Here is a 19,015-nt window from a genome sequence, read left to right as displayed (position 1 = left end):
AAAAAGGAACATTTTATTTCTAGTTTATAGGAAGCGGAGCAAAAATGTTATTTTTATGTATATTTTTTATAATCTAAATGTTTTCTTTTAACTATTCCTAACTTTATAACTCTACACCTATTTATTAATGTATTTATATTATTATGGGGGTTCTTAAGTCAAAAGTCAGTATCTAACCTATCTGATTTTATTTATTTTTTAATATATATTCAATATTATAGTTAATATATGATTTAAATAATTAATATTTTATTTTTATTTTGCTTTTATAAATATATACTATATTACTATAGGTAAATGTATAATATAAATGTATTAAACTAAACCTATTTATAGACTGTGTTGATCCAGAGGAAGGCGAAAACCCCCTTGAGGAAAGAGCCAATTATCCTCATGTAAGGGGGAAAAATTCCTTCCTGATCCCAAATATGGCGATCAGAAAAATCCCAGGATCAAACGCCAGCACCTAACCTACTCTATACGTTTTAAAGAATTTTTTAGCAGGAATATTTTTACTATATCTATTAACTATTTTTTTATTTATTTATTTTTAAATCAGCCATGCATATTATGAAGAAAAAAACTATTTTTTCTCTATATATTTTATATTATTATATCTATTATCCTAAAGCTATGTAAGGCTGAGTTGATTCAGAGGAAGGCAAAAACCTCTTGAGGAATGGGCCAATTCTCCTCAAGAGGAAAAATTCCTTCCTGACCCCAAATATGGCGATCAGAACAAGTTCCTGAATCAAAGCCGATATCTATATCTAACGGTTTTATCTATGTGTCTATACTTCAACTTAAATCTATCTGTATGTCTATAGTTATATCTATATGTCTATACTGATATCTATATGTCTATACTGATATCTATATGTCTATACTGATATCTATGTGTCTATACTTATATCTATGTGTGTGTAATATTAATGTATGTGTGTTATGTGTAACTTACCTGGCCTGTGCTGAGATGGGAGACATGCACAGGCCACTCCTGGAGTTGTGGACGGTCTTCTGGAGGTAGAGATGTCTGATGCCGGCCAGATATCAGAGGATGCTGTCAATGTTCTGGGCATCAACTTGATGGAAAGTCTGCAGCCTTCAGATGGTGGAGAGAGGATGTTGTAGGCAGTCGGGGTCTCATCCAGCAGCTGATGTATGGGTCGGGAGGCTCAAGGTTCTGGGCACGGGCTGATCCTGCAAGACACAAGAGAGAACACTTTTAACTATATGAACAAGTGAACGACTGTAACAAGACGACTTGTATCCTGAGCACATGTAAAGTGTGAATATCTGCAATTGTCCAAATCCATCTTTACTATAAGTCAATGAATGGAGATTTGCAGGTTTGGGAGCCATATTGGAGGATGTATTAATTGTTACTCAGATTTACTAACTGCAGAGATAACTGAGAAGATGACTTCAAGACTTTAGTTATGTGAGAGGGAATGTTCCTTATAATAAATGTTTCCATATATGTGAGATTCAGTGACAATGTATGGATATAATGGTATGAGTCCTGTGTATATAGGTATGTATAGGTGTATAGATATGTATGTATAGGTGTGTGTAGAAGATACTTACCAGATGGTCGTGGACTCCTTCACAATTGGGGTGTTTCCATCATCCTAAGAAAAAGCAGAGACATAGTAATTAACAGGAGCAATAAGAATGAAGCCCAAGATGGAGAAGACTATGGAGTGGACTACACCAGGAAATTCTTACCGTTACTATCTAAGTACTAAGTGTACATCATCACTAGAGGAGGATCTTACCGGGTCCAACTTGGTGACATATACGAGAACTCGACCACGGGGTGAAGGGACTGATGCTCCGGCCATGATAGGTGATGGTCCTCCAGAACTGGCTTGGATGGTATAAATGGCGGCTTTACTCTCCTCATCTCCAGATCCTCCCAGCAGATGTTTTTAAAGAAGGGATGTTCTCTGATGTTACTGTTCACACCCAGTCGCTTCTCAGGATTTTTCCGCAGCAGTTGTTTGACCAGATCTTGTAGCAACATGTTCAGCCATAATGCTATCCGTGGCTTATCGTGGATGATGGAAAGTTTCGACAACTCCCATTTGTTGCTTACATAGTAAAATGGGGAGAATGCTGCTGACATTCGGGAGATAACAATTCCCAGGCTCCACCAATCCACTGCTGTATAATACTCCTGTCCTAGAAGCATCTCTGGGGCCATATAACGGCGTGTGCCCTTCACTCCACGGATCTTATTGGAGGAGTTGACTCCTTCTTGGGCAAGCCCCAGGTCAATTATCTGGATGTGTCCATTCCCATGCAGCATGATGTTAGCTGGCTTTATATCTCTGTGAACGATGTTGCGTCTGTGGAGGAACTGGAGGCCACATATCATCTCTGCCGTGTAGAATCTGATGGAGAGGACAGAGTGTAATATCAATGACATGAAATCCTTCTCTAGCAGTCCCCTACTGACAAGGTATTATAAAGTGTCACCAGTAGGAGAGAGGTGGCGCTGTGTATGTCCGCCTCTATTCCCCCAAGTCTGTGCAGTCCCCTGTATCTGACCTGTCATGTCTCCTTATCTCTTGTGCCCTTCAGTCTACTTTCACTCTTTTTCCCCATCTTCTTGTCTGTCATTTACACACCTTACTGAGTTGTTGTTCAGACTGCCGCACTTTCTGAGTAGAGCCTCCAGGCTGCCTCCGGACAGATACTCCATGATGAAATAGGCTCTGTCCCGAGACTGGTGTGCGGCATACAGATGGCAGAGGAATGGACAGTCTCGGGACTCCAGGAGTATCTGCCGCTCTCTCATTAAAGTTTCTGCATTGGTCCTCTGTTTGCTGATGATCTTGACGGCCATGAAGGTGTTTTGGCCAGGGACTGATGCCAGGACCACCTGAAGAAAATGATGGAAGAGGCATTATAAGTGGTCACAGAGGAAATTCATGTACATTTATTACATGTTGCTTTCATCTGCAGGGCCTTCTGAGTGGTCGGTCAGTCAGATGAATCCGGACTCTCCAGCAATCATAATACGGTGTCTCTGAAGAGAGGTGCCCTTATCACCAATGAGACATCCCCCAGTGCAAGCAAAAAGAAGACTGGCATTGAATATGCCGGACACCATAAATCGTCCCCAGCGAGTCTCACATTAGTCTTAAGTGGCTGATAACAGGAAACAACAGCTTGCATTCATCTGCACTCCATGCTATGTTTAGAGGAAATAATCCCTTTATTATTTATTACTGATCCTATCTGGCAGAAGTTGGAAGGATCTCGAGAGATGATGTCAGACTATTTCATTTGTCTTTAAAAGTCTCATTTCAAGTCTGAATACAGTGAATGACAGCAGAACAAACAGATTTTATATATATATATATATATATATATATATATATATATATATATACTAGCCTCTTTCTGCGACTTCGTCTGCGTGTTTTTGGCATCGATGGTCCGCCTATATTCAGAAAATTGCTGTCGTCAATGGTTTGCCTGCTCCGGCGTTTTGGCTCTTCTCAAGCTGTCCTGCTGCTTGAACTTGTTTCATGCGCCGTGCCTGTGATTGTTCCAGCATCTCAGCAGCTGGCTGGAACGCCATATAATGAGCATGTTGTTGGCGCCGATGATCCGCCTGCTCAGGCTTTTTGGCAGCTCTCAAGCTGGCCTGCCGCTGAACTTGTTCCTCACACTGTACCTGTGATTATTCCGGAATCTCAGGAGCTCGCTGGGATGCCATATAATGAGCATGTTGGTGTCAATGATCCCCCTGAGCTCTGCTTGAGGAGAACTCTGTTGACTTCTGGCTACCTTCATAGCTCTCGTTGTTTTAGAATTTTACGACAAATTAGATTTTCTTTTTCCCCCTGGCATCTTTGAAATTGGCACACTGCAAATTTGGATTAAAGGGGCTGCCTGGAGCAGATCATATAATATGCAGAGGCTTGTACACAATGAACTTAGTGTTAGCTGTGTGTTTACATAACAGACAACAGACCTGGCGTTATCAGCAAACAGAGATAACAGACCTGGCGTTATCAGCAAACTCCAATCAGCTGAGAGAGTCCTGCTGGCAAGAGCAGTTTAACCCCTTAATGACCGGCCCATAGTAAAATTACGTCGGCACTGACAGGTCCTTCCTGACTGCCCTATAGTAAAATTACATCGGGCAGTCAGGGAAGAATTCCCTGTCAGTGCCGACGTAATTAGAGTGGATCTTAGCTGTATCTGACAGCTAAGACCCTGTTCCATTACCCCCATTGGAGGGGTCTCCGATCAGGGTTTTTTAACCCCTTCAGTTCCGTGATCAAACATGATCACGGAACTGAAGCGGTTCCGTGATGCTGCCGGCGGTATTGGCACCCCCCGCGACGAGATCGGGGGGGTGCCAGTGTCTCCAACATGCAGTCTAGGGTCTGGCCAGTGACCCCAGACTGCTAAAGACCCCCGATACTTGGTTGATCCTGCCCGGGTTAAGAGGAAGTCAGCCGCAGGCAGCCTCTACGACTGACTTCCTCTACACGCTGCAAGACACTGAATGCTGTGTCCTGCAGCGTCTAATACAGAATTAGTGATGCTTTTATCAAAGCGTCACTAATTCAAGTGTCCTAAAGGGGCACATGAAAAAGTAAGAGAAAAAAAAGTGAAAAATAAAGTTTATAATAAAAATGAATAAAGTTATAAACCCCCCAAAATTCCCTTTTTTATAGATAATGAATTATATTAAAAAACACCTAAAAATTAATAAAAACAATACATATTTGGTATCGTCGCGTTTGTAACAATCTGTACAATAATACTGAAATGATATTTACTGTACTCGGTGCACGTTGGGAAAAAAAAAGGAAAAAACCCGCCGAAAGTAGTGATTTTTCGCATCTTACCTTACAAAATATGCTATAAAAAGTGATCAAAAAGTCATATGCACCCCACAACAGTACCAATAAAAAGCTCAGGTTGTCCCGCAAAAAATAAGCCCCCAACCAATACTGTCAACCAAAAAATAAAAATGTTACGCCTCTCAGAAGATGGTGATGCAAAAAACATTGATTTATGTCCCCAAATGTGTTTTTATTCTACAGAATTAGTGTTGCATAAAAAAAAATAATATAAATGAGGTATCGCCGTAATCGTACCGACCCGCAGAATAAAGGACACATGTTACTTATACTGTACGCGAAAAATTTAAAAGGTAAAACGCCATGCCAGAATTGATTTTTTCTTTTCTAAATCCAGCAAAAAAGGGTTAATAAAATGTATTCAATAAGATGTAGACACTAGAGATGAGCGAGTACTGTTCGGATCAGCCGATCCAAACAGCACACACGCATTGAAATGAATGGACATAGCCGGCACGCGGGGGGTTAAGCGGCCGGTGTCAAAGCGGAAGTACCAGGTGCTTCCATTCATTTCAATGCGTGCGTGCTGTTCGGATCGGCTGATCCGAACAGTACTCGCTCAACTCTAGTAGACACCCAAAAATGGTGTTGTTACAAAATGCATCTTGTCCCGCAAACAACAAGCCCTTATATGGCCGCGTCACCATAAAAATAAAGAAAATATAGCATCTAGTAATGTCAAGGCAAAACCCCCCAAAAATCGCCAAATCATTAGAACACAACTGGCTGCGGCAGGAAGGGAATATATAAGCGGTGCGAGCGGATATCAGGGGACACCCTAGATTTAGAGCTTATGAGGGAACAGACACCAGAAGTGACCCCCAAAGTGACTCCCCCAATCATAGGAGCTACTGGGACATAGTAGGCAATTTGGTGTTTGCAATGTTCTCTGCACAGCTTCCATATTTCCTCTTCGCCATCCGCTGTGCAGTCACGTCTGGGATACTAATACTCACTACACCCCCTGAGAAATTCTTTGAGGGGTGCAGTTTTCAAAATGAAGTCACTCCCTTGGGGAATGCACTATTCTGGTACCTTTACAGGCTCTACAAACATGACATGGCGTCCAGATACCAAACATCTGAATCTGTACTCCAAAAGCCGCATCGCGCGCCTTCCCTTCTGCGCCCTGCTGTGCGCCCAAACTGCAGTTTATGCCACATATATGCACATGTATGACACTGGTGTACCCAGGATAACGGACGTAATGTCATATGTGGGTATAAACTGATATTAGGGCACAGCCAGACACAGAAGGGAAGAAGGGTTATTGGGGATTTTGGAGCACAGACGGTTTGGTTTTTGGATGCCACAACACTTTTGCAGAGCTGAAACGCCAGTAAAGTGGAATCCCCTGACATGAGACCTTATTTTGGAAACAAATTTTGGTTAAAATGCTTGCTACGCCACCAGATAAATCCCATTGGGTTGTAGTGTCCAAAATGGCGTGACATGTCTGCGGATTACACTTTATTGGCAATTCAGGGGCTTTGCAAAAGTGGCATGACATCCAAAAATCAAAATAGTGCTCTTTCCCTTCTGTGCCCGGCTGTACCAAACAGCCATTTCTACCCACATATGGCATTAAGTCCGTTATCCGGGGTACACCAGTGTCATACATGTGGGCGCAGATGTGAAGGAGCGATATGTGCTTTTGGAGTGCAGATTTAGATTGTTGGTTTTTGGACACCATGTCACATTTGCGGAGACCCTAAAATTGCGCCTACAAAATGGGGTCACTTCTTGGGGAATTCCAGTTTACTGTCAACTCCAGGGCTCTGCAAAAACATCACAGCGCCCAGAAAGTCCCTCTAACTCTGTACCCCAAAAGCTAAAAAACGCAGTGCTCCTTCCCTTCTGAGCCCTGCTGTGTGCCCAAGCAGCAGTTTACACCCACGTATATAATTTTTTGCCCCTCGGGATGGCCCCTTAATAGTTTTAGGAGTGCAGGTCTCTGACAACACAAAGAGGGTGCAACGTATGGGGCACCGGAATAGCATATTTCTTTAAAAATTTCAATTTTCATTTTGTACATTAATTTTAGGGAAGAATTTTTAGGCTCAAAGTGATAATACGCCTTGATATATTCCTTGAAGGGTGTAGTTTTTAAAATGGGGTCACCTTTGAGGGGTTTCCATTGTATTGATACTTTAGGGGCTCAGCAAATGCGGCATGGCACCTGAAAACTTTTCCAGCAACATCTGCCCTCCAAAAGCCAAATAGCGCTCTTTCCATTCTGAGCCCCAGCATGTACCCATGCAGCAGATTATGGCCACATATGGGGTATTGCCGTGTTCAGGAGAAATTGTGTAACAAACTGTGGGGGTCTTTTTCTCTTTTAACCCCTTGTGAAAGTGAAAACTTTGGGGATAAAGGGACATTTTAGTAATTTTTAACCTACACATCCCAAGGTAAGTAAAATCTGTGAAACGGCTATAGGGTCAAAATACTCACTATACCCCTCAATAAATACCTTAAGGGGTCTAGTTTATAAAATGGGGTCATTTATGGGGGTTTTCAATTGTTTTGGTAACTGAAATCTTGTTTAAATGTGCAATGGGCCTAAAATATCTGCAAGCAAAATTTGTATCTTGAAATCCAGTTGGTGCTCCCATCTTTTTGGGCCCTACCGTGCGTCCGTACATAGGATTAAGGCTTTAAAGTGTAAATTTTTGAACACAGGAGAAATGGGGTCATCTATTTTGGGGTGTTTTTCTTCATTTTCATGTGTTATGTGCAAAAAAACTGCCTATAAAATGACACTTTTCTGTAAAAAATATGAATTTTTTTTGTTTGATGCAAATTTTCTCAAAACTTATGGGGCCAAAGTACTCACTATACCCCTCAATGAATACCTTAAGGGGTCTAGTTTATAAAATGGGGTCATTTATGGGGGTTTTCAATAGCTTTGGTAGCTCAAATCTTGTTGAAATGTGCAATGGGCCTAAAATATCTGCAAGCAAAATTTGTATTTTGAAATCCAATTGGCCTTCCCTACCTCTTGGGCCCTACTGTATGTGCATACATAGGACTAAGGCCACAAAGTGTACATTTTTTAACACAGGAGAAGTGGGGTGATATATTTTGGGGTGTGTTTCTTCTTTTTGATGTGTTGTGTGCAAAAAAAACTGGCTTTAAAATGACACATATTTGAAGAAAATGAAAATGTAATTTTTTTCATCATTTGTAGTAATTCTTGCAAAACAATATTTGTTTTATCAAAATGCTCACTAAACCCCTCAAAGAATACCTGAAGGGGTCTAGTTTTACAAATTGGGTCATTTAATGGGAGGTTCTGTCATTATGCCACCTATTCTTGTCTGCAAACATAGCTTGGTACAGGAAAAAATCACAAACTCAAAATTTCCAAAATTTGCTTATAAACTTGATAAACTTCTAAATTGTCTAAATTATTCAAATATGCTAAAATTATTTCAAATATGCTTGAAACACAAAAGGAACATTTGGAAGTATATAACTACTAACTTTTTTGCCCTGTATTATTGTGCATATGTGAGATATTGCAGCTGAAAATGGAAAACATTGAAAAATTTTCAAAATTTTCAGCATTTGCGAGTTTTTAAATAAATTTACGCAAGTTATATCAGTCTAATTTTACCTTCTCAGTAAAGTACAACATGTCACGAAAAAACAATATCAGAATCACTTGGATGCCTAATACTATTACAGAATTATTCACTGATAAAGTCACACAGGGCAAATTTCCAAAATGTGGTTTGGTCATTAAGGTCCAAAACAGGCTGGTCACTAAGGGGTTAATATAGTATATGAACATAAATTCATAACAGTCATGAAGCCGTGTCATTTGCCAGGATATAAAGGAGCCTATGTGTTAATTGAGGTTACAAACTATCTACGTGCCAAATTTCATCCAAATTTGTTCAGCTGTTTTTGCGTGAAAGAGTAACAAACATAGTAAAGTTAACTTGAGCTTTTGGTTAAACTGCTGCAGTGTGATATAAAGTATCAAAAAAACATTGAAAATTCAATGAAAAATGTTTTTCCAATATATTTTCAATGGCTTTTGTTGTCTTGTGCCATAAGATATCACACTGTGACAGTTTAACCAGTTGTTGAAGTTCTGTTCACCTCTGCTACATATACATACACATGTGAAAGGGCGCATGAAATGAAATAGGCTCTGATAGCAACGTCACATTGATGTAGCTAAGCAAGATCAAATCCATTAGACATTAATTATTACAATTATTGTATCCAGCATTTATTGATAAATTATTACATGAATTTAAAAGATTAATAATTTGTCACGGAGCAAAGGTATACGTCTTCCTCCGGATGGTCTTTTGAATCAACACGGACGCAAGAGGTCGGGAGACAACAGCAATTTATTGTAATCCACAAAGTTAGTAGCCGGCAGCGGTCACATCAACCGTAATAACAATAAGTCCACAGAAGTCACAATCCAATGATAACTTTGGTTCCTTAGTCCTGTAACTAAGTCCTGGCTCTCTGCAGAGCTGTGCACAGGCCGGCTAACACATACTAACTGCAAGCTACAACTATATACTAAACTGTTACTTCCTCTATCTGTGGGTGGGAAGGGCTGAGTCACAGATCCTTCCCCCCTCACCTATACCAAGGAGAGCAGACTCCCTGTCTACTATGGACAATGCACCATCCAACATCTTCTTGGAGACACTGATCAGATTATCTCCACCCATTGTCCTCACTGGTCCTCACTAGTTAGAGGTATTTGCATACAATGTGCTAACACACTAGACCCTAATCAGCCAACTACACATTGCTGTATATAACAGGTTAGAGAATACATTCCACATGAAATATATATTACACATTGCCTATAGTATAGACTCTAACCATCCCGTGACAACCCCTCCCCCTCTCAAAACATGTGCATGACACAATTGGCCTACACAGGTAAATTGGGGAATGCACATCAGTCTCTATAGCTCATATGTCCTCCTGCCGGGATAACCCATCTGCGTTCTGGTGTTGGTTCCCTCGGCGGTACTGAATGGTAAAGTTGTAGAGTTGAAGGGCTGGCATCTGGCAAAAAATCCGGTCGATCCATGTTGGCGTCTCTCTGAGCTTGGCTTCGGGTCACTGCTCCCACAAAGTGGCACTGTAGATTTCCAACATCGTTGCCTAACAGAACATCGGCCGGCAGCCCGCTCATCACACCAATTGTGCATCGTTTTGGTCCATAACCATAGTCGAGTTCCACGGTAGCTTTAGGAATACGTTTCCGAGTACCTCCTGCCAACTCGATAGAAAGGCCAGGGCCCTCCTCTAGGGCCTCGGGTCGAACCACTCGGGGGTCCGCTACCGTTAGGAAAGCTCCCGAGTCCCGGAATCCAACAACTGTTCGGCCATCCAGTAGGACCTCCTGCAAGTGCTTCCGCTGAAGGTTTGCGGGATGTGTGGCGGAAGGCTGAATCCCATAGACCCCTGGAGGTGGAACAGATGGGTCATTCATGGAGTCATCTGGAAATGGGGCCAAACTTTCAGTCCTAGGGGTGGTTCCCAGGTAGTGAATAGGCCGGGATGCCACGGTGGCCCGTGCCCCCATGTTAACAGGGCAACTAGCTTGCAAATGTCCAGGCCGCCCGCACCCAAAACATCTGCGCTCTAGCATTCTTCCAGTAGGTCGTTGTCTAGGGACAGGGTTGTTCATAGCTGGAGGCCGATGGGCTGGGGCAGGGGTAGAGGGGGAATTGTAATCCTGAGGCCGGGCACGAAAGGTGGGTGGCTGGCTGAAGGGTGTCTGGCGGACTGTGGTAGTTTTCCGCTCCTCTGCAAACAACCTCTTCCACTGCGGCTTGATGGTCAGGCCCTCATCTGCAAGGGAAGCAGCTTGCTCCACTGTGGCTGGGTTCCGTTCCAGCACCCACTCACGGATCTCAGCGGGGCACTGGGAAAAGAACTGTTCCTTAAGTATGACTTGGAGGATCTTATCGACTGTGACAGCCTCCTCTCCTTCTAGCCAGCGCTTGCATGCTTGCTTCAACTTGTGGGCGAACATGTGGAAGGAGCTTCCCCCATTGTAAGACAAAGAGCGGAATTGAACTCGGTAGGTCTCTGGAGTGACGGCATAATACTTCTGCACCGCTCTTTTAATGGCCTCATAGTCCCGCTGATCACTAGGGTCCATGGCTCTGAGAGCTTCCGCAGCCCCATCTCGTAGGTGCCCCACCAGATACCGGACCCAATCCTTCTCTGGGACTTCCATCAGGTGGCACTGGTGTTCGAAGTCCTGAAAATATCCATCAACATCCCCAGCCGCTTCATCAAAGGTCTTGAAGTGTTTATGGGAGACATATGGTGGTTCTCTCACTGTTGGGCTGGGGGCCGACGTTTGATTATAATTCCGCGTAGTTATCTCAGCCATTCGCATTTCATGCGCCATTCTTTCCTTTTCATGCGCCATTCTCTGTTCCTCCTTCTCCGTTTCCTGAGCCCTCTGTAATGCTCTACTCCTTTGCTCTGCAGTTGCTCCTAGCCCCAGCACTGCCAACTCCTCCTCATACAAAACAACCCATCTGCTCTTTTGGGTCTGTACCTGCCACTCCCGTATCTCTCCAGTCTCCTGGGGGCAGCCCTCCTCATGGTCGCTTTGCAGGGTCATCTCCTCCAGTGCCTCGATCAGTTGATCTTTCGTTCTTCCCTGGTAACTCAGGTTTAGTTCCCGGGCCCTTACTTGTAGACGTGCCATAGTCCAGTTCCTGTATTCTGAGGTTGTGGCTCCATTAATCGCTGGGCTGCTGTAGTCCATCTCGCTGTCCGCTGTTGATCCCACCGCTGCCAACCAGTTGTCACGGAGCAAAGGTATACGTCTTCCTCCGGATGGTCTTTTGAATCAACACGGACGCAAGAGGTCGGGAGACAACAGCAATTTATTGTAATCCACAAAGTTAGTAGCCGGCAGCGGTCACATCAACCGTAATAACAATAAGTCCACAGAAGTCACAATCCAATGATAACTTTGGTTCCTTGGTCCTGTAACTAAGTCCTGGCTCTCTGCAGAGCTGTGCACAGGCCGGCTAACACATACTAACTGCAAGCTACAACTATATACTAAACTGTTACTTCCTCTATCTGTGGGTGGGAAGGGCTGAGTCACAGATCCTTCCCCCCTCACCTATACCAAGGAGAGCAGACTCCCTGTCTACTATGGACAATGCACCATCCAACATCTTCTTGGAGACACTGATCAGATTATCTCCACCCATTGTCCTCACTGGTCCTCACTAGTTAGAGGTATTTGCATACAATGTGCTAACACACTAGACCCTAATCAGCCAACTACACATTGCTGTATATAACAGGTTAGAGAATACATTCCACATGAAATATATATTACACATTGCCTATAGTATAGACTCTAACCATCCCGTGACATAATTATTTTTAAAATAAGGACAAATGGCACTAAATGGATATAATAAATATATCCACTGTCTCTTAATAGTAACACATTTTATTTATATAGCGCCAAAATATTCTGCAGAAATCAAAAGTTATAAAACTTACTTGGCCAAAGCCGCCCCTACCCAACTCCTGATGAATGTTGAAGCGGTTGATGTAAAATTCTGGGTAGGGGCTTGATGTTCCGGGGTCCTGGCTGCTGCCCGCTCTTGACTTGACATCCTCTAATATACTGGCCTCTCCTCTTTGCTTCTTCATCAATCTGCTCTCTCCGTCCTCTTCTCTCTTCCTCTTTCCATCTTCCATCCTCTCACTTCCTCTCTTCTTTTTCTTCATAACTCCGCTCTCTCCATCTGCTCCTCTCTTCCTCTTTCCATCTTCCTTCTTCTCATCTTCTCTCTTCCTATCGCCGCCTCCTCCATGTCCAATAAATGGTACTTTCCGTAGAATCGCTGAGATCCAGTCGCGTAGTCTAGTCGCTGCCATGGTCAGTGAAGACTAAATGACAGTTGGTCGTGTGCAGGTCACATGATGGCGGAGGTCACAGCATCCTCAGGTGGCACCTGCCTGCCAGTACTCATGTACCAGCTCTGCCATATGTGATGTGGGCATCATGACTGATAGTCTAGTGTCCAGAGGATCGGAGGACTTCATGGCTGGTTCTTCTAGTGCTGTATTATCAGCAGATGAGACAGAGGATGTGACTTTATGTCTAGGCTGGCAGTGGTGCCCATAATTCACCACAATCCCTGCTGATATTGTAGAATAAGTGCAGTTGTGTAGAAATTAAATGATGTGGGTGAAGAAATAAACCATAAACTGTACCTGCTGCAAGTGACAGGAGGAATAATGTGAGGACCATTGTGGTTGTACAGGGGAGGAGAGGACCTTTTGGAAAAGTCCTATCTTCTTCACAGTGGCCCCCACACAGTGCAATCTGCTCCACAGTGGCCCCCACACAGTGCAATCTGCTCCACAGTGTCCCACACACAGTACAATCTGCTCCACAATCTGCTCCATCTGTTCTACAGAGGGTGCCCACAGAGAGGCCTCTTAGTGCCACCTCTGGCACCCGTGCTATAGGTTCGCCATCATGGTTCTAGGACATATGTCCTGGCTTCAATTCTATTGTTGTCCTGATGACACAGATAGCTTTGAGTACAATGGCGTAACAGGGAATAGCAATAAGGGACCATTCAACTCTGATTTTCCGCAATGTGAAAGGACCCTTAGGGCCCCTTCACACGGAGTATACGCTCGCTGATTCTGAATGTATAACACGTCCCAAATCAGCAGCGTTAAAACAGATCCCATTGCTTTCTATGGGAGCCAGCATACGTGCGCTCCCCATATAAATGAATGGGCTGCTTTTTTCCCTATTGCTTTCAATGTGATACGCGGCCAATCAACGCTGGTTCTGCCGTAGGAGGCGGAGCCTAAGATCAGTCCACAACAGTCTCCATTCTAGTCCGATATTAGACTCCGCCTCCTCACAGACGAGCCTCCGGCAGAACCAGAGTTGATTGGCCGAATGCTGTACTCTGTATGGCCAATCAAAGCTGGTCAATGCATTCCTATGGGAAAAAGTCAGCTCCCGCATCTCACAAGCTGACAGGGATCCCGATGTAATACAGGGACTTGGGCATGTTAGATGCCCCCAGACATGCTTGCCCTGCTGTCCCAGTTGCACTGCAGGGTGTTGGCCTCATTTCCTGGGGTGTCATAGTGGACTTGGTGACTCTCCTGAGTCTAATAGTGGTTTCCCCCTTAACAAGTATTTTTTCCCCATAGACTATAATAGGGTTCAATGTTCGATCGAACAGTCGAGTATTGAACGGCTACTCGAATCGAATTTCGAACTTCGAACATTTCACTGTTCGCTCATCTCTATTTGTGACCTCAAGCTGAAGCGCACTTGAGTTATTCAGCAGGACAATGATCCACAACTAGGGTTGAGCCGATCTTGACTTTTCAGGATCGATTTTAAAATCCGATTTCCGATCATTTTTCATTCGAACCCGATCTCGATCCCAATTCCGATCCCAATGCAAGTCAATGGGATTTTTTTTATTAATCGGAGATCGAATTTTAAAAGCAATCCTATTCACTACATAGCATGGAATCTAAGAATTGTTAGAATCCACGCTGTGTAGTGAATCACTAAAGTAGCCAGAGGATTTTTTTTTTAATCCTCTGGCTACTTAGTCCCCCCTGGTGTCCACTTACCTCCAGAGATGGCTGGTCTGGTGCCCGGTGCCTTCTTCTTTGCTTCGCTGCCACTCCACGCTGCTCCCTGCCCCCTCCCTGCCAGGTTAGGAGAGTGTGGGCGGGTACTGGGAGGGGAGACGTCACGTCTCCCCACCCTGTACCCGCCCACACTCTCCTAAGCCACAAGCCCCACCTACCTAGCGCTTTAAACACTAACCTGGGAGGCGGGGCAGTGAAGCAAGAAGAAGGAGGGCACTGGAGCAGCCATCTCTAGAGGTAAGTAGCTGCTAGAGATTTAGTTTAGCCTCCCATTCCAATGAATGGAGGCAGCCGGCGCGCAGGGGGTTAAGGCTGTGTTCTGGCTGCTTCCATTCATTCCTATGGAACTGCAGCGGAGCCTTCACACTGAGTATACAGCGTATACTCAGTGTGAAGACTAAGCAATGCATTGTGGGAAAAGATCACCGATCTCGATCCCACATAAAAAGATCGTGTTCGGAATTCCGATGGCGATCGTGAAATTTTCTCGATTGCCGATCGGAATCCGATCTTTTCTGAACACGATCGCTCAACCCTATCCACAACAGACCAGCAAGTCCACCTCTAAATGGTTTAAGAAAAACAAAATTAAGACTTTGGAGTGGCCAATTGAAATGCTGTGGCATGACCTTAAACAAGTGGTTCATGCTCAGAAACCCTCCAATGTGGGTGAATTACAACGATTCTGCAAAGCTGAGTGGGCCAAAATTCCTCCAGAGCATTGTAAAAGACTCATTGGCAGGTATCGCAAACTCATGATTGTAGTTGTTGCTACTAAGGGTGGCCCAACCAGGTATTAGGTTTGGGGGGGGGGGGTAATTACTTTTTCACACAGGGCCCTGTAGGTTTTCATTACTTTTTCCCTTAATAATAAAAACCTTCATTGAAAAACTGCATTTTGTGTTTACTTGTGTTATCTTTGACTAATATTTATATTTGTTTGGTGACCTGAAACATTTAAGTGTGACAAACATCCAAAAGATTAAAAAATCAGGAAGGGGGCAAATACTTTTTCACACCACTGTAAGTTTGGTATGGTTTGTCCAGCCTTAGATAGGTGGTCTGCAGTTAATCTATTGGTCTTACTTACTGATTAACCAGTCCCTTCTAATTGTACCCATGGGAATATTAACCCATTTGTATGCTGCCCTTCTTTTCCCCAAAAATTTTGGGGAAAAAAAGTGCGTCTTATAGTCCGAAAAATACGGTAGATTCCTGGGCACAGAAAATATCACACTTTTGCTTTCAGGTCTCATTCCAGAAGAGAGATCTGTTGAAGTAGCTATTTAGATCTTTAATATTTAGAAAAACTAAAAAAAAAACTGAAAGAAATCACCGCTGAATACATCAGTAGTCCTACGTCCTAGTAGATTCTATGTGAGCCAAGTAGTTGCCAGTAGTAAATTAATATGATGGTCTCTTTAGAGGGAAGTGTGAGAATGGACTCTGGGTAATGAGGCACTGGAAAATGCAGTAATAACACAGGCTTTAGGGTCCATTCACATGGAGAAAAAACAAAGAAATAGGTATACAGACACTCAAAATAGTGAGGTCAAAAATAGACCAAAACTCGTAATAGGAATATACAAACGTTAATATTATCACATTAAAAAGTTATACAAAATATATTATGCGAGTAACACACAGATAAATGTACAAAAAAAAAGCACAGCAAAGAGTCCAATACTGCCCAGGATAGTTATTACATGTAGTTAAACGTGAGTGGTAAACAGAATATATATATATATATATATATATATATATATATATATATATATATATATATATATATACATACCACATGAACCAGCAAGGTAAGCTAAAGCATAAGGCCAGATTATACAAATTGCAAATGATTGCAATCACAAATTCTTTGGTATTATTATCTTCATTTAATTTTTCTTCAATGGAAAACCACAAAAAGAATTGTCAGAAAGCCAAATTGAATATAATTCCACACCAAACATAAAAAAGGGGTTTGGACAAAAGTATTGGCACTGTTTGAAAAATCATGTGATGCTTCTCTAATTTGTGTAATTAACAGCACCTGTTACTTACCTGAGGCACCTAACAGGTGATGGCAATAACTAAATCACACTTGCAGCCAGTTGAAATGGATTAAAGTTGACTCAACCTCTGTCCTGTGTCCTTGTGTGTACCACATTGAGCATGGAGAAAAGAAAGAAGACCAAAGAACTGTCTGAGACTTGAGAAGCAAAATTGTGAGGAAGCATGAGCAATCTCAAGGCTACAAGTCCATCTCCAAAGACCTGAATGTTCCTGTGTCTACCATGCGCAGTGTCATCAAGAAGTTTAAAGCCCATGGCACTGTGGCTAACCTCCCTATATGTGGACGGAAAAGAAAAATTGCCGAGAGATTTCAACGCAAGATTGTGTTGTTGTTTTTTTTCATTCAGTCTTTTTTTTTCATTCTCTTTTGTGTTTTTTCATTGCAAGCAAAATAAATGAAGATATTAATACCAAAGAGTTTGTGCTTGCAATCATTTTCTGGAAGATGAGTATTATCTGACAGAATTGCAGGGGTGCCAATACTTTTGGCCAACACTGTATACTTCTAGCCCAGACCTCAGCCAGTATTCAGACACTGTTTCTGCCTGACTTCTGCCAGCTCAACCAGGAAGCCAATTAGAAAACAAATGGTCTAAAGCCAAATTAGTTGGGACCACAATAGGATGTTTATTGAATAGATAAGATCCTCACCTTCATGTTCAAGACCTCCATTTATTTATTTTTTCACTGCTTTATTACCTGACTTTATCTTTTCATATCTTTTAGTAACTCCACCTTTAGATCTTGTATAACCAATTTCTTGATCCAGCTTATTAACATAAGAGACAATTATTACTAGGAACTCTGTATAATATATCAGCCGAACAGAGAAAGAAGCAAGAAGGTCCTAGAGACACAGCAGACAGACAACACAGCGGTATTATCAGCTTACCGTACGTTCCTATTTATTCCTGCTCCATTAATAAGATTTATGTTTTTTTAACCCTTAATTCTATTTTCTCCACTTTTTCCTCTCCCTCCTTAATCTTCACTCCACCTCGAATATTTTGCTGTTGCCTCTACATCCCAAACTTTATCCTCTCCAAATCTTTCCTTCTCCTATCTTCTGTTTGTTTTTTTCACAAATATCAATGCTAATATGTTATCTAATATGTTATCTACATATACCTATTTACAGGTGTAACTTGTACCTAAATCGGTAAAGGGTGTAAGTTGGTAGAGGGCCAGCTTAGTGGGCAGTTTCACCATATCCAACATCACTGCTGCTGGCCAAGAGTCTTCACCTTGATAGACATTGGTGGGAATTTCTTAAGACTGGCATTTTACACTCCAGCCACTAAATAATTTTGGTGCACCTTGGGAGGTCCCATGCATCAGAACTGGAATCTATGCCAGTCAGGGACTAGAGTGGAATTCAACTCAAAAGAGTTTTCCAACTCTGCTCTGCCGACTATATTAAAAAGTGACAAGTAGAGTAAAAACTGATTTATGGTACATCTTAGAGTAGACCAAAATAGTTATAAATGATAATACCTTTGAACCTGCCCAATTGTGAAAAACAAAAGTAAAGGATAGGTAGGTAACTATCTAGGGACCTTTAAAACATAGCCTTTATTGATATTCATAAAAAGTATGTAAAATTAAAAAGACCTAAATCTTGTAATCAGCCAAAATAGATTTTTCTTGGGGAATATATATAATCTATTGTAATTTCTTGGGGAATATATAATATATTATATATAATATTGTAATATTCTTGAGGAATATATATAATCTATTGTAATTTCCTAAGGGAACAAATTTTGTCAGAGTATCCCTTATATTCACAGCTAATTAGCCAAAATATTTCCCCTACTAGAACTCCAGAAAAGAAGGACTCACCCCCAAGATAGAGGATCGAAGTACATTGCCTAAAATAGCTTAGTATATGCAGCAATGCATCGATACTCCCTAGACATTAGGGTAGAGTCCATACAACACTACTGACATACCCACATAACAGCTATCTGCCATATGTTATTAAGGCTAACGCTATGGGATAGTAGCGTCTCCTGTTAAACCTACAGCCCTGTGCTGTCATGCATATAATTCAGTCTCCAGATGCTAATTATTCCCTATTTGTAGACTGACGCGTTTCATCATGCTTCTATTTACATGAGTCATCAGAGGCTTCACTGATCTGAATAGCAAGGAGGAGTAAGCTAACCACTATCTTGCATTTAGTTTGTGTCTCTTACAACCACCCCTCCTGCTCCCCAAGCGGCACTGATGTTTGGCCATAGGGGGGCGCAAAGAGATGCCGACCTTAAATGTGCATGACTCCTCCCACCAAGACACCGTGCGTCCAATCACTGCTCCAGAAGAAACAGCTGATAGAAATGACAGCCGGTGCTCGTCCCGGCGGGTCTTCTGCGCATGCG

General features: G+C 42.5%; 1 protein-coding gene across 1 annotated transcript; it reads right to left on the bottom strand.

Annotated features, from left to right (window-relative positions):
* Nucleotides 1-522: 522 nt before the first annotated feature.
* LOC142216284 (protein kinase C delta type-like) lies at nt 523-18,957 on the bottom strand. Its single transcript, XM_075284011.1, has 5 exons — nt 18,900-18,957; nt 2,634-2,887; nt 1,779-2,396; nt 1,588-1,631; nt 523-1,200 (listed from the first exon to the last, which is right to left on the bottom strand). Exons 2-4 carry the CDS (start codon nt 2,849-2,851, stop codon nt 1,607-1,609), a joined length of 861 nt encoding a protein of 286 aa, XP_075140112.1. The 5' UTR covers nt 2,852-2,887; nt 18,900-18,957; the 3' UTR covers nt 523-1,200; nt 1,588-1,606.
* Nucleotides 18,958-19,015: the final 58 nt, after the last annotated feature.

This window comes from Leptodactylus fuscus, chromosome 8 (genome assembly GCF_031893055.1).
Source record: "Leptodactylus fuscus isolate aLepFus1 chromosome 8, aLepFus1.hap2, whole genome shotgun sequence".
Classification (NCBI taxonomy): Eukaryota; Metazoa; Chordata; class Amphibia; order Anura; family Leptodactylidae; genus Leptodactylus; species Leptodactylus fuscus.
The sequence above is the reverse complement of the archived record's forward strand: the minus strand, read 5'-3'. Positions and strand labels throughout refer to the sequence as shown.

Excerpts from the sequence above, each read along its gene's own strand:
- LOC142216284 (XM_075284011.1), bottom strand. The coding sequence starts at position 2,851 with ATGGCCGTCAAGATCATCAGCAAACAGAGGACCAATGCAGAAACTTTA. Across the intron at positions 2,397-2,633 it reads CTGAACAACAACTCAGTAAG|ATTCTACACGGCAGAGATGA; the intron begins GTGTGTAAATGA and ends CCTCTCCATCAG. Across the intron at positions 1,632-1,778 it reads ATGTCACCAAGTTGGACCCG|GATGATGGAAACACCCCAAT; the intron begins GTAAGATCCTCC and ends GCTTTTTCTTAG.